Here is a 14,752-nt window from a genome sequence, read left to right as displayed (position 1 = left end):
CCGTCCTTTCGATTCCCAGCCCACAGACTCCTACCCGCCTGATTCTCCACCAGTGGGCCTCCCCCGTTCTACGCAGCACTTCTCCTCCGAACCCCAGTTTCTTCGACTCTCCAGTCCACTCTTTGTCTCTTTTCTTTCTCTTTGAGGAAGGAAGCTCAGCTTGGAACTCACAGCCCACGCGCGTGGGAGCCAGAGTGAATCTCAGCCCTACCACCCAGGAGAGGGGGGAGGACTGCTTTGGGGTCAGGTCGGCCCACCAAAACCACCCACGGAAGATGCAGCTGCAGGGATTAAGTTGGCGTGGAGGTGCTACAGCAGATTGGATTCAAGTTAGTCAGAGGGACTTCCGTGAGGGGAAAAGTGCGTGGGTAAAGGTGAGGGGCTCAGGGACCGAGCTCAGATTGGGAGGCCAGAATGGGCACAGACAAGCAGAGACTGAAACATGGAACTCTCGTTTTATTCGGCTCTGGACGTTAATATTCTTTGTCCATGCTGGGTCCGGTGTGCACGTGGTTCAGCCCAGTCGCTGCCTGGGGAGAGCCCAGGAGGTGGAGTTAGGGGAAAAGAAACTTGGGGTCACGGCCCCGATACACAGATGGGTAGACTGAAGCCAGGGGACGAGCAGAGATGTGCCCAACATCACCCAGAGAGCCGGGCACTGCGCTGGCCTCCTTGCCTCAGGCTGGGGTCCTGGAGACGCAGCAGGAGTCTGGCCGCGCGCCGCCGGCGGCGCCCATAGCTGTGGGGATCCTGAGGCTTGCGGCCCGCCTTCCCTGAGAGCTCCTTGGTGGAGGCAGAGCGGAGCCAGTATATGATCTCTGGCAGGCGGTGCGTCTGGCACGTGCCCAGTGAACAGAGGTGCCTGTGCTGCTGGGAGACCTGGCGCTGGGGCCGCCTGGGGATGGAGCGTGAGAGAAAAGCGGGTTCAAACAATCCACTCGAGAAATGGAGCCCTGTGGGCGACCCGGAACTCCGAGATTGGCGGGCGCGTTTCCTGATCAACTTCCGATTCCACCGAAGCGGAAAACCGCCTAGAGAGGTCGCACGCCCCTCGCGGTCTCCCTCCGGCTCTGTTCCCGCTGACACCGGCGTTTCTCACCTGCCCGCGGAGTCCGGGTCCCCCAGGGTGGAGGAGGCGAGGAGCAACAGCAGGAGGATGTGGGCTGTCATCGTGGGGGTGGGGCGGGCGGGGTCCGAGAAACCGGTGGGTGAAGCGGCTCGTCTGGGCTGCCGCCCCACCCCCTTCCCGGGCCTGGAAAATGCCCCCTGAGCGCCTGCTTCAGTGCGAGGAATCCGGGCGTCCCCACTTCTCAGGCCGAGAAAACGGAGGCCAAGAGCCACACCACGCCAGAAGGGCAGGATTAGGATCCGGACACCCACCTCCCGCACCGCGGCCACGGAGCCCTCACGGGTCCCGCCGAGGTGCTATCTACGCCCCTGGGAAGCCTCGGGAGACGCGACCCCTTTAAGGCGGAGAGAGGAGGGGCGGGGCAGCTGACACCTGCAAGTGACGTCGCAGCTTCTGGCTTCCAGGAAAGGGGTGGGGGCGGGGAAGCGCTAGGCTACTTAGATGCGAACTCACCCACATCTGTCAGGGACCAGACTAGCGTTAAGTCTCAGGGGACAGGCGACTTCCAGAGAGGGGGCTGGGCAATGTGGGACACTGGCAATTGGGACGGGTAGCAAAGACAGCCACCTGAAGTTGTAGAGAGAGTCTGAGCCCTAACACCCTCCTGGTAGAAGAGGAATAGGTGTAGACGGGTGTGGGGTGCAGGCAGGCCTAGAGATCCAGCTGTACTGAAGCAGGTGTAGGAGGGCCATGGAAAGAAAAGCCTGGGATTCCGTCTCCGGTGATCCAGGTCGTGTGGACAGAGACCTGGGGGACCAGCTACTCGAGAAAGGAAGGGCAGGCACGTGTAGACACCATGTCGGCAGCAGGGGCTGAAAAGACAGCCCCTGGGGAGTTGTGAAGCAGGGTAGTGGAGCCTCAGTGTGCATCTCCGTAAAGTGTGGCAGAGGGTGGGAACCCCCCGAGCTCCGAGCCAGGATGCGGGAGGGAGCAGGCACCCACCCCCACAAAGAACTCTATCCCCGGACTTCCCTGGTGGTGCAGTGGTTAAGAATCCGCCTGCCAATGCAGGGGACACAGGTTCGAGCCCTGGTCCCCTGGTCTGGAAAGATCCCACATGCAGCGGAGCAACTAAGCCCATGCGCCAGAACTACTGAGCCCGTGTGCCACAACTACTGAAGCCTGCGTGCCTAGAGCCCGTGCTCCGCAACAAGAGAAGCCACCACAAAGAGAAGCCCACGCACCACAACGAAGAGTAACCCCCACTCAGCGCAACTAGAGAAAGCCTGCGCTCAGCAACAAAGACCCAATGCAGCCAAAAATAAATAAATAACTCTATCCCCCTCCAACACAACCCCCCGACTCAGTTTCCCCAGATGGAGAAGGCAGGTCAGTAGTCACTGCCAGTCAGCCCTGGTTTGGCCTTGGAGGGTCCTGGACAGGAAAGAACAGCCAGAGAGGAACAATGTGTGTGATGGGGGAAGGCGGGAGAGAGAGCTTTCTGGGGAACTTAAGGGCCCAGCTGTGCCGGGAACCCACACCCCAGCCCTCCCCCAACCCAGCAGGGCAGCTGGGAGCAGAAGTCTGGCCCAGTGGGGACAAGAGGGACCAGGGCCTCAGGAGGCCCGAGAGGGAGGTGGGGGGAACAGACCCCGAGAGCCAGTGGAGAAGGCCCTGCGAGTGACCTGAGGGCAGAGGTGGGCCAAAGACTTGAGAGCAGGGCTGTGGAACCCCAGAGACGGCGGGGGTGGGGTGGAGGTGTAGTAAGACCCAGAGACACAGAACTGGTGACAGAGACCGGCAGCCACCAGCAGGCGCTGTCCCCACGCTCCGGGTGCCTGGCATCTCAGCACCTAAGGACGGAACCCCAACCCCACTTCGCCCCCAGGAAGCTGAGCCGTCCCAGCTGAGGATTTATTGGCGTAAATGCAACCATATAAAAACATAAGTTATGAAAAACACAGTCACGATGTGCCCGCAACCCCCCACCCCCGCCCCGGCCCAGGCCCCAGAAACCCCCTTCTGTGGGAGGGAGGGAGAGGAAGGGGGAGCCTCGAAACTGCCTAAGAACGCTGCAGCCCCTGGGCCCTTGCAGGGCCGGCCCGGCCGGGGTGGGAGAACCCGGATGCTGCCTCAGCGCATCCGGTAGTCGGTGGAACAGGACAGCTCGCACAGCTGGCCTTTGAAGTCCAGATCAATGGTGAAGTCCAGGTCGCGCTGTGGGGAGAGTGCGGGCGTGAGGGGGAACCTGGGACAGGGCAGGCCAAGACAGAGGGCAGCGGGGGTGCGGTAGGGAGGAGTGGCCACCCCAGCCCACCTGAGGTGCCGTGGGCCCCCCGGCTGTCTACACACCCTCCCCAGAGACCCCACACTGCCGGTCCCACTCCCAGCATCTGTCTTGAACCCCACCTGACTCCCTGTGAGAAGCTCCATGTGACATCCTCAAACCACCTAGAACCCAGCCACGCCCCCCGCCTTGGGTGGGGTGGCAGAGCTCAGCTGCTGTCTCTTGCATCCTGATTTCCCCCATCAAAACCAGCCCCATCAGCAGGTTATTTTCTCCTTCTTTTACAAGAAGCAAACTTCCTCCTCTCAAAAAGCTCTGTGGTCCCACCCCACCGTCCCCACTTCCTCTCCTCCAAGGCTTCCTGGACGCCAACCCTCTTGTGCCCATCACCCCCAGCACGCTGGAAAAACTGGGACAAAGTCACCAATGACCTCAATGACTTTTGCCCTCAGTCCTCACTGCACTTCGCCCCTGGCTCCCAGCTTCCTCCTCCCTCTCTGGGTCTCTTTCAGTTTCTAGTTTGCGTTTTCTCCACCTCTGCACTACTGACATCTAGGGCTGGACCACTCCTCGCTGTGGGGGATTCTTATCTTGTGCGCTGCAGATAGAGCAGCTCCCCCGCCTCTACCCACTAGATGCCAGCAGTACCCCTTCTTCAGTTGACACCCAAAATGCCTCCAGACGATGACATGGGTGGGTGGGGCAAAATCATCCCTGGCTGAGAATAGTTGCTTAAACCGGTTCTCATATCCCTGACTTAGAAAGCGGGCACACCCACACTGGCCCCGCAGAAGCTCCTGACTTTGCCCTAGACCTGCTTCCCCACCGTGTCTCAGGCTGATGGCAGCTCCATCCCGCCAGGTACTCAGGAGAAAAAAGCAGGGGAAGAGACGGTCCTCCTTTCCTTCCTTCACCCCCATACCTGGGCGAGGATATCCTGTCAGCTCTCCCGCGGGCCCCGCCCCCACCTGCTCCAATACCTGCCGGCCCCTTTCCCAGCTGGACACAGAAGTCACCTCCCACTGGCATTTACCACGTGACTGTCCTGTGTCTAGAACATGAGTGCCAGGAGGGCAGGGGTTCAGCCTGATCACCGCTGGGGCCCCAGGGCCCCCTAGTTTCTAGTAGGTACTCAATAAAACTGTGGTCCATAGACAGACCTGGGGGGCCCCCAGACAGATGAGGTCAGAGCAGAGTGTAGCCAGGTTGGCTGGCAGGCTTGGGGCTGAGGGGTGCTGGGGCCCCAAAACGCCTGAGTCTACCCCGCCCCCAGAGCCTCACGTTGTTCTTGGCATTGGGCCGCATGCCAATGGTGCCAAAGATCTCCTCGCCCGTCTTCACCGTCAGGTAGTCCTCCATGTAGAACACCGTCTGCTTCCAGTGCGTGTATGGGGACTCAGGGCCTGGCGGGGGAGGCGGGTCAGCCGGGCTCACCCGCCTCCTAACCTTCCCAGCCCACACCTTCCCCTCTGCCCGGACACCCCCCTTGTCAAGCCTGGGAGGGGCTGTTTCACGGGTGGGGAAGCGGAGGCACCGCACGCTCAGGTTGGCTGGCAGAGCCGGCGTCAGAACCCGGGTCCTCGGTGTCCCCGTGGCTCCCTCTGGCCACTCCTGTCACATGCCCCATGGCCCCTGGGCCCCCGCCGCCCCAGGGCCCCGCCTCACTGGTGGAGAAACCGGTCCTCTTGTGGCAGCGGGTGAACTCGATGTTGAAGTAGGCCACCAGCGCATGCACGTAGTCGTTCCGCTTCACTTGCAGGCAGAAGGGGGAGGTGAAGGTCAGGTCTTCCACCTTGACAGTGTAGATGTCCACCTCCTGCAGAATGAGCCTCGTGAGCCCCACTCCCCGACCTCCGGCCCAGCGGGGAAAGCTGGGGGTGCCCCGCTGGATGCCCTGTTCCCTGCTCTCCCAACTCCAGCCCGAATTCGACAGTTCGACCTCCTACAACAACTACTGGTCCTCAGAGAACCGCCCGTTTTCCCCTCTCCACTGCCTGTACCCTGCCCCTGGCCACCATCCCCACCTCCGATGCGGCAGCATCTTAACAGGGTTCCATGGCTCCCACCCTCTCCCCCCACATCCCTTACTCCACGTTATCAGCCAGTGCGACAGTTTAAACACAGATCATGTCACATCCCTGCTTAAAATCCTTTGACTGCTCCCCGGTGCACTCAAAGCAAAACCGTGACTCCTGACTCAGGCCGCGGAGGCTCGCCCCGTCAGGGCGTCTGCCCTGCCATCTCCCTCTACAAACTCCCTCCTCCACCCAGTTTTGCCCGCCATGAGCATCCCAGCAAGATTTGATACTGTGGGTCAGGAGGGAGACCTCAAAAAATGATGGCTGCTGGTAGTCTTTATCAGGGATCCATGTGTGTATAAACTCACTCGTGGTGCTGGGCTTTCTGCATTTGGTGGCCCTGCCTGGGGTCTTAGCTGCCTGCCTTGGGCGGACGTGCCCTCCGGGAGGTGTGCCTTGGGGGCAGGGCCAGCCTACGTCACTGCCTTGCTCTGGAACCCAAGGGCCTTGCCTGGCTCACAAAGCCCTTTAAATGAAGTGGCTTCTCCAGGCATCTAGCACCACCTCCAGCAGATCCGTCAGGCTCCCAAGACCTTGGGCAAGCAAGCACTCTGTGCACCGAGGTCCCACGCACTGGCCCTTCTTGGGCTGACCCTGCGGGACACCCAGCCACCCCACCCCCTCACCTTTATCAGGCAAGCGTTGGTGACCAGCTGCTTGGGGTCCACCACATCCACCAGGGGCTCCTTGATGGCCACGTCTTTGATGCAAGACATGTCAAAGCCGTACACGTTCTCCCACCCTGGGGAGGAGGGGAGGGGTGAGCCCGTGGGGGCACCCGGCCCCAAGCCTTCCCCACCCCTCGGGCTCCTCAGGCCCCGAGCTCACAGTGGATCTTATAGTCTTTGTACTGCCGGTCCTCGATGGCCGTCACATACAGCGTGGCTCGGTCCGGGAAGATGAGGCCGTCGGGTGCCTGCACAGTGCAAAGGAGCAGGGCAAGGGCATGAAGGATGGGGGGCCTCGGCAACGCTGCCCCATTTTGTCTCCTTGCCCGTTTTGTCTCTTTATCCACCACCCCGGCCCCCGCCCTGGTCTGGGCTACCAACATGTCCCACGTGGACTCCTGAAGTGGCCCCCTCACCGGTCCCCAGCCTCAGCCCTTGGCTTGCTCCCCGGATGGCTGCCTGATGGCTCCCAGGAGCATCTAAGTCAGACCCTGTTGTTCAGAGGTCCTGAGGGATCCTCAGAAGCACGCCCCCACCCCCACTCCCCTGAGGAGTAAAGCAAAGTCTCTCAGGGGTCACGCAAGATCTGCACAGGCCCCTCCACCCCTCGCCTCCCCCCCCCGGCCCCCGCCCTGGCCTCCCACCCCTTGCCCCCCAGTGCTCCTCCAGATCCTCATTCCACTACAACTTTGCCACTGCTCAGCACACAGCAGGCGCACTCCTGCCCCAGAACCTATGCACTGGCTGAAATCCTCTGCCCAGTGTGCCTTTCCACTCAGATCCCACACAGCTCCTTCCCATCCTCTGTTCAGGTCTCAGTCACCTGGGAGGCCTGCTCTGACTTGAGCACCTGGGACCACAGCCTCCCAGTCCCTCCCTATCCCTGTGCCCTGCTATTGTTCTCTTCCCAGCACTAACTCTCCTGACACTGTACCATCTCCCTGTCCCTGTCTAGCTTCCAGTACTGGCTCCCCTCTGTCTTGGCTGTGGGCCTCCTAACATCTGTGTAGATGTATTCAATCCCCTGTATTCACTGCCACTGTGGGAAATACCTAACATGGCTTTCCTTTCCTGCCTAGACCCTGACATATGCTCAACAAAACAGCCGAAGGACCCTGGCCTGCATCAGCTGCTCCCGCCCCACTGGGGGCCTCACCAGCCACTTGTCTCGGGCGTAGAGCACGGTGTTGAGCATCGACTCGTAGAAGAGGCAGTAGCCCATCCACTCGCTGATGACGATGTCCACCTTCTCCACCGGAAGCTCCACCTCCTCCACCTTCCCCTTGATGATGGTCACCACTGTGGGGCAGACAAGGGCACATGCCACCAGCCCAGAGGAGGCCCATCTGCTCGCCTCCCTTGGGGGGGATGGGGGATGGTCCAGGGCCTGGGGACCCCACTGGGACAGCCCTTGTCTTCTCAAGGAAGGGCTGGGGGTTGTATTGGGGCATTTACAAAGAACTCCGCGAGCTGAAGCCACACCCTGTTAACTTAGTTTTAAAATTCATTCATCGTGGGGTATTTCTGAGGTAGGAGCAAAAACTTTATGTGGATTAGGTATTAGGTGACATTAAGATTTTGCCACTAACAGTCAGGCCTAAGGCCCGATGCGGAGAGCCCTTCGTCCTGGGACATGAGGCGCAGTCAGAAAGGTGGCTGACCCCTCGCCCGTCACGCACTGCACATTCGTAGGGAAGCTGCTAAACCATTCGTAGACGACCTGCTTCTGGGTCAGGGTTTCATACTCAGCAGAGCAGCTCCCTCGCTGCAATCTAGTAAAAGTCAGGCCTTGATGCGAGGGTTTTATTTTTCAAAAAAAGAAAAATTAAAAAAAAAAAAAAAGATTTTCCCACTAACAGTCATGGTCTTTGTTTTTTTTTTTGGCTGCACTCTGCAACTTGTGAGATCTTAGTTCCCCGACCAGGGATCGAACCCCAGCCCCGGCAGTGAAAGCGCCAAGTCCTAACCACTGGACCGCCAGGTCATGTTTTGTGTGTGTGTGTGTGTGTGTTTTAATTTATTTATCTTATTTATTTATTTTTGGCTATGTTGGGTCTTCATTGCTGCACGTGGGCTTTCTCTAGTTGAGGTGAAGGGGCTACTCTTCGTTGCGGTGTGTGGGCTTCTCGTTGTGGTGGCTTCCCCTGTTGTGGAGAACAGGCTCCAGGCTCAAGGGCTCTAGAGTGCAGGCTCAGTAGTTATGGCACACGGGCTTAGTTGCTCCGCGGCATGTGGGATCTCCCTGGACCAGGGCTCGAACCCATGTCCCCTGCATTCGCAGGCAGATTCTCAACCACTGCGCCACCAGGGAAGCCCAGGTCATGCTTTTCAAATGGCCTTATCTATTAGAGGCACACGCAGCAGTACTTATACAGTCGGAATTTGCTTCGAAAGGAGATATTTGAAGCTGAGTGATGGGTACTTGGGGATGCATTATATTAGTCTCTTTTAATAAAATCCCTTCAGCTTCTAGAATGCCAAGAGCCCTCACATCTGAAAAACCCACCATCTTCCCATGTTCTCTGCCCCTCAAACCTTGCAGGTGGGAAGGACAATTTGGCAGTATCTGCCCAACTTCCATTTTTGACCCACACGATCCTACCTTTATGAACTGACCTCACAGATACACTAGTTTGTATATGAGATTACAATGACGTTACACGCAGGGGGATGGAAACCTAGGAAGCGTAAATGCTCATCACCAGGGGCTTGGTTAAGAAAGCTGGTGTATGTATAGATGATGTCAGCCATCAAAAAGCAAGATCCTCTCAACATCGTGAGAAGCGTTAAACCACATGATAAGCAGGTGAAAAAAGCAAAAGGCAGAAGACTTGTATTAATATGTATGAAATGCTATCTGTGTCAAAAACCAGCACGTGAACGTAGAAACACACACACACGTGTATTTGCTCATAGGTACAGACTTCTCCGGAAGGGACCATTGGCTGCACTCAGAGAAGGGCGGCTGAGAGGCAGGTAGGAGACTTCTTACTACAGGCCCTCAGATGCCAACCACGTGACTCTAACACTCACTGAAAAAACGAAAGACTGCTTCTTGCCCCGCTCCCCCTCCCCCCTTTTCTAAAGACTGAGGCACTGAGCTTGCGACTTCTGCACTCAGATTCTAAGATGACTTGTCAGGTGGTGGGTTCTGAGAAGGCTGGATTCTTGGGCTGTCGGCAGCCCAGAGTCCACAGAGGAGGAACGCCTGAATTTGAGTTCAGTGGCCCCCATCCCCTTGCCGAGGGCCCCGGGGAAGCTGAGATCACCCGCTCCCTCCCCACCAACCCGTTCTCTTCCTGGGCTCACCGTGGTCTAACTTGTTGGCTTTGACGATCTTCACCGCATAATCAGAGATACTGGAACACTCGATCTGGGGGCCCAGGAAGAAGGGAGGGTGAGAGCCCCCCCCAGTCCCACCCTCAGTCCCCATCCCCCTCCACCCAATCCCTGAGCCCCAAGGGGCCCCCTTTCTGTCCCCAGGCCCAGGCCCGCCTGCTGCCTAGGACACTCACCCCGATGACCTTGCGGGCCCCGGCCTTGGCAGCAAACATGCAGAGGATCCCTGTGCCCGAGCCCACGTCCAGCACCACCTTGTCTTTGAAAAGGTGCCGGTTGTGAAACATGGAGTTTCGGTACGTGAGGGTGCGGACCTCATCTTTCAGCATTTCCTGGAGGGGGTGGGTACAAAGATATCATGAGGGGGCCTGCATCCCCAACTGTAAAACAGGGTGCCCTGGCCTCCAACACACTGACCATTTCGAGAGCTAGAGCTCAGACCTCAAACTTGCTTTAGTCCCATTCGAACAAGTCATTTCCCTTCCATACGCCTCAGTTTCCCTATTTGTAAAATCGGACTGGGTGGACTAAACTCCCATATCAGCCACCTTAGGTTCTACCATTGCCACCTAAGCCCCTGTGAGCCTTGGCTTTAAAAAGTCCTCAGCAAGTTAATGCCACTGAACCGCATACTTGCAAATGGTTAATTTTGTTATGTATATTTTATAACAATTAAAAAAAGAAAAATCTTCACAATTCCATCCCAGCTGCTTTCTGGGACCTCAGCCTCCATCGCGTGCAAAAGGATTGAGAAGCCTTCAGCACACTGGGCACGAGCAGCTGGGGGACAATCCCGCCGCCGGTCACAAGAGGGCGGCAGAGACCGGCAGGCCCTGAACTCTGGCTAAAGTCTCAGGCACACATGCGCGCTCCCACCCCAGCCTCCCAAGAAGGGCCCAGCAGAGAGCCAGGCTAACCTCTGTCTCCAAGGCAACGGCTGGGAGAGGCGACCCTGGAGCGTGAGCCTCGCATGCGCAGAGGGGAGGCCCGCTGCCAGGGAAGGCAGTGTGCATGCGTTGGAAATTAAGTTCCAGCCCTCCCAAACATTAACCCCCCTGAAGATTCAGCAGCCTTATGAGCTGTCTGTCCATACTCACCTCGTGGATGCCAAAGTGAGCATAGGAGTCAAAGTAGTAATCTTTGGACGTCATGTCCTCAGCGTTGGGCTTCTCGCTGCTTTCTGCCTGGGCACAGGAGACCTGGGAGGGGGCGGATGGGAGCAGGGGTCAAACCTGGGGGCTCCCCACAGACTCTTAAGCCTCCAGGTCCCTACTTCTCCCTGGAGTATAGAACCACCCTCCCAAACCGTACCATGGCAACCCTAAAGGCCCCGCCTGCCATCTTGCCTCTCCCAGGAACCCCCAAACCTAACACCCCATTTTCCTCTTCCAGGACCCCCCCCAGAGCACCATCCAGGAGAGCACCCCTGATACCTCAGCCACGCCTACCATCTCTCCAGTCTCTCTGCCCCCGTCTCTACCTCAGCCCACAGCTGGGGAGGGGAGGAGAGGGGAAGGCAGAACGGGGACAGACATAGGGAAGGACAAAGGGGGGCTGGAAATGGAGTTAAGGAAGTAGCCACAGTGTTGGGGGAGGCCAGATAGGGGCCACAAACCTGGAAGGAGTTTGTACTAAGTGTTTCCGGGGCACAGGGTAAACTGATTTGAAGCAGGAGGGATCATAGTTAAGACCACTAGAAAGGGCCTGATGTGTGACAAGATATGTATATGTGGGGAAGGGTCTCACAAAAGGATATTTACTTCTTCAAGAGGCGGCTGGAGGCTCATCCCATTAGCCAAGGTGGCTACAAAATTCTAGGAGAGAGTAACAGGGAGAAAGGATTAGCTACTGGGAGTGACTAGGGGAGGGCCAGGCCAAGGGACCCGGGCTCTTAGGGGACAAGGAGGTGTTTCCTACAATTTTGCTTTTTTTTGAGGAGAGTGGACAAATAAAGAGGCAAGGCTGTTTTTAAAAGGGTGTGGGGCAGGTGGGGGGAGTAGGGGGGAAAGGGGGTTCTATCCCAGCTGTGGCTGGAGAGACGGTGGCCTGCACCCACACTGCCCCTCTTTGGCCAGGCACCTGATGACACACCTCCCCCATCCAGGCCAGAGGAACTGGCACCCACTGGGCACACAGACACTGCCAGCTGTCACTCCCCCTCATCACCTAATCCCCCCAGATTAGGTGACACTTCCTGACACAAACCCCCATCCTGGGGTGCCATGAGTAGCTGGGGGAGGGTGGTTGGCAGGGTGTACCCACTGGGCACCTGCCACCTCCGCAAACCAGTCTCTCGTCTGAGAGGATTCCAGAAAGGAGGTGTGGCACACAGATGCCCCCACCAGAGCTGGCACCCCGGCCGCTAGCTCCTGCCTTGGACTCAGGGAGTCCCAAACAAAACCAGTGAGAGCCAACCTCCTCGATTATCACCCGCTGCCCAGGAGGGTAGAATACCAGGGAGGAGGCCAGACTCTGGACCCTCAAGCCCACCTACCCTCCATTCAAACAACCATCCCAGGCCCTGAAACCCCCCAGGTGTGGGGCAAAGTCCTGGGGCAACCTCTGGGGAAGATATTTCCTCCACCCACACAGGCCCTGGTCCAGGAGACAGCCGAGGGGGATAGGAGTCATTGGAGTGACCCCTAGGGGCTGCCCCACAAGGTATGCATCTTGCGAGCCGACCTCCCATTCCAGAGACTGCTACAAGGTAAGGGGTGAGAGTAGGGAGACCCCATCAGATTACAGCTTTTCCTGATGTAACCACCCTCTAGGCTCCAAGAAGCGTGAAATCACAGACATGACCCCCTGGGCTCCAAGCCCCACCTCTATCCTCCCAAGCCAGTGAATGACGCGGATTAAGAAGGGCTGCTGGTGAGAGGATTTTCCCACCGGGGCGCATTTCTCAACACCGCCGATACCTCCGCCAAACAAGCCCCCAGAGCGCTTGAAACACAGCACCGAAACCAGCCCCATAGGGCTGCACGAGAATCAAACCTCACGGGACACCATTTCAGGCAACCAGGCTCAGGACCCTCAAACAGGGCCTCAGGAAAGGGGAGGTCAACTCCCACCCTCACAAATGCCCCAGGGAGAGAACGGGCTCCAGAAGGAGGTAAAGTTCGCTGCGTCCATTCCCTCACATCCCCTTCCCAGTACAGATTCTCCCTCCCCTCGCCCGGGAGGGCTTCGACGGGAGGTGGGCTTTGGGACACGCCCCATGAAAAAGATGTCCCTCCCACACACCCAGAAATGGCCACAAGGGGGTGCACAGGGCCTAAGCCGGAAGGATCTCCTTCAGCTAGATGCCCCCCCACCAACCAAAGGGAGGTCACAGGGGCATGCCCCATCCCCCTAGCTCCCAAAGAGGGGAGAATCCAGGGACAGGAAACAGGGGGTGGGAGGGGGGCCCGGAGGGAACCAATCCTTCGTCTTCCTACAATCTCAACGCAAGAGTGCACGAAACCTGGACGGATGCCTGAACAGATGCCCTGGTCCGGGAAGGGATTTGTTGAGAGTCGAGATACACTGCCCCTCCCAAGAAACTCTTTACTTCGCGGAGGTCCCCAAGTAAGTCCCGTCCCGAGGTGCCTGTCACGATCCCCGGGGAGGGGGTCAGGGGGCCTCAGAAGGAGGGTCGGAGCCTCCTCTCCGCCCCCCCCCGGGGCGCCCCTCCCCCGGCCGGGGGCGGGGCCTTTGTCCCGCACGTGGAACCCGCCGGGCCAGCGGGCACGGCACACCACCTCCCCACCCACCGCGCCGCGGCCACGTGGGGGCCAGGCCGGAAGCGCCCCCAGCCCTCCTCCACGTGGAAGGGGGCAGGAGACCGTCGGAGCGGCGTGCTGCCTCAGGCCCCCGAAAGCTAGGGAACCCGCACTTCAAACGGTATCTCCAGATCCGGAGAATGCGGCGCCCCCTTCGTACGGCTGGGGGCCTTCAGCCCCAATCCGGCGACTTAGAGCCCCTTCCCCAAGACGGAGGCATAAAATATCGACCTCCAAACCGCCCCCCGCCCCCTGCCCCTGACGGCGCTCCAGGCGCTCACCTCCATGATGCAGTTCGCGGCCTCGGCTGCCGCCATCTTCACCCGCGCCTATTCCTCCTCCGGCCGCCGAGACCCCCCCCTTCTCCGCACTCCCCCGGGACCGCCTTATACCGGAGGGTCCAAGGCCCGCCCACCGCGACCCCGCCAGGAGATCTCATTGGCGATGGAGGCGACCCGTCTGGGAATACCGTTTAGCAATTGGGTGAAAAAGACGCCCATCAAAGTCGAGGGGACCGCCCAGTCTGGCGTGCCGAACCCCGCCCCCATAAGTCGACCGGGATGGGAAAGACTGCCTGTCTGTCGCAAGAAGTACGACTGATGATTGGGCAAAATCTACCGGGAGTTCCCGCCCCTACTCCCCCAGCACCGCCTCAAAGCTTCCCGGCGGACCCCGCGCTAAGCGGACATCTTGAAATAGAGCTGTCTATCACCAAAATGACCCGCCTCTTCATAGCTGCTATTGGTTTATCAAATCTGTGACGTCACGAGGCCTTTGGCCAGCCTCCGCCAAGCGGCCGGCCTCAAGGAGAACATGGCGATTGGCCCACGAGAAAAGGTTCCAGCGATTGGCTCAAACGAACTGTCACTCATCATCCATTCGGCGGCTTCTCACAGTCTGTGGGAAATCCAGGAGGAATAAGGGGTCTCGTGCCCATTTTCCTGAGGGAAAAATGAAGCAATGAGAGGCCCAAAGAGAGGGAGGTCATGTCCGGGATCCCGAAGCAAGTCAGGAATAGGACTCAGGCGTCGAGGCATTGAACCCCTAACCCTCTACTTAATTGTTCCAAGTTTTTTAAACCCAGTGACTCCATTCAAGCCACTTGGCCTTTGCCAAATCCCACCCCTGCCGGGAACACCCACCCGCTTCGTCTGGCCAACTCCTATACCTCAGTTAGGGCACAGCTTAGTCGCCACCTCCTCCAGGAAGCTTTCCTGGACCTGCAGAAAAAGTTACTAGTTGAATGAAGATAAATGCAACTTGTGGAATGTATCCATCACCCAGAAAGTTCCTTCACGACTCTTTCTAGTCAACACCTCCCCCACCCAACCCCAGAAGCAATCACTTTCTGTTTTGTGTCACTATAGTGCAGCTTTTCCGTTTCTAAAATTTCGCATAAATGGAATTATACAGTATGTGCTCTTTTGTGTCTGTCCCTCACCATAATGTTTTTGAGATTCGTTCATGTCGAATATAATGGTTGTCCAATCCTTTTTACAGCTGAGGAGTATTCCATTGTATGGATGGATCACATTTTCCTGTTGATGGAC

The 14,752-nt window shown here is 58.3% G+C and overlaps 2 protein-coding genes across 4 annotated transcripts; both read right to left on the bottom strand.

The window, feature by feature from the left end:
• Window positions 1-5: 5 nt before the first annotated feature.
• On the bottom strand, window positions 6-2,188 carry ADM5 (adrenomedullin 5 (putative)). The gene is made up of 2 exons (XM_029206648.1): window positions 1,100-2,188; window positions 6-895 (listed from the first exon to the last, which is right to left on the bottom strand). The coding sequence occupies exons 1-2, from the start codon at window positions 1,168-1,170 to the stop codon at window positions 640-642; spliced, it is 327 nt and encodes a 108-aa protein (XP_029062481.1). The 5' UTR covers window positions 1,171-2,188; the 3' UTR covers window positions 6-639.
• A 781-nt stretch (window positions 2,189-2,969) lies between these two features.
• Window positions 2,970-13,648, bottom strand: PRMT1 (protein arginine methyltransferase 1). 3 transcript variants are annotated; one of them, XM_029209376.1, is made up of 11 exons: window positions 13,484-13,648; window positions 11,202-11,255; window positions 10,539-10,640; window positions 9,618-9,773; window positions 9,412-9,475; window positions 7,259-7,401; window positions 6,263-6,350; window positions 6,061-6,176; window positions 5,022-5,172; window positions 4,638-4,759; window positions 2,970-3,286 (listed from the first exon to the last, which is right to left on the bottom strand). In XM_029209376.1, the coding sequence occupies exons 1-11, from the start codon at window positions 13,517-13,519 to the stop codon at window positions 3,203-3,205; spliced, it is 1,116 nt and encodes a 371-aa protein (XP_029065209.1). In that variant the 5' UTR covers window positions 13,520-13,648; the 3' UTR covers window positions 2,970-3,202. The 3 variants fall into 3 exon arrangements, with proteins under 3 accessions (XP_029065209.1, XP_029065217.1, XP_029065214.1); XM_029209384.1 differs by lacking the exon at window positions 13,484-13,648 and adding an exon at window positions 10,875-10,995 and having other exon boundaries at window positions 11,198-11,240; XM_029209381.1 differs by lacking the exon at window positions 11,202-11,255.
• Between the last annotated feature and the right edge of the window lie 1,104 nt (window positions 13,649-14,752).

This window comes from Monodon monoceros, unplaced genomic scaffold, assembly GCF_005190385.1.
Source record: "Monodon monoceros isolate NGI ecotype Baffin Bay Population unplaced genomic scaffold, NGI_Narwhal_1 Super_Scaffold_10, whole genome shotgun sequence".
NCBI lineage: Eukaryota > Metazoa > Chordata > Mammalia > Artiodactyla > Monodontidae > Monodon > Monodon monoceros.
Note: the sequence above shows the minus strand (reverse complement) of the source record. Positions and strands in the feature narration are given on the sequence as shown.

Excerpts from the sequence above, each read along its gene's own strand:
- PRMT1 (XM_029209376.1), bottom strand. The coding sequence starts at position 13,519 with ATGGCGGCAGCCGAGGCCGCGAACTGCATCATGGAG. Across the intron at positions 11,256-13,483 it reads CCGCGAACTGCATCATGGAG|AATTTTGTAGCCACCTTGGC; the intron begins GTGAGCGCCTGG and ends ACTCTCTCCTAG. Across the intron at positions 3,287-4,637 it reads GGCCCAATGCCAAGAACAAC|CGCGACCTGGACTTCACCAT; the intron begins GTGAGGCTCTGG and ends CTCTCCCCACAG.
- ADM5 (XM_029206648.1), bottom strand. The coding sequence starts at position 1,170 with ATGACAGCCCACATCCTCCTGCTGTTGCTCCTCGCCTCCTCCACCCTG. Across the intron at positions 896-1,099 it reads GACCCGGACTCCGCGGGCAG|GCGGCCCCAGCGCCAGGTCT; the intron begins GTGAGAAACGCC and ends CTCCATCCCCAG.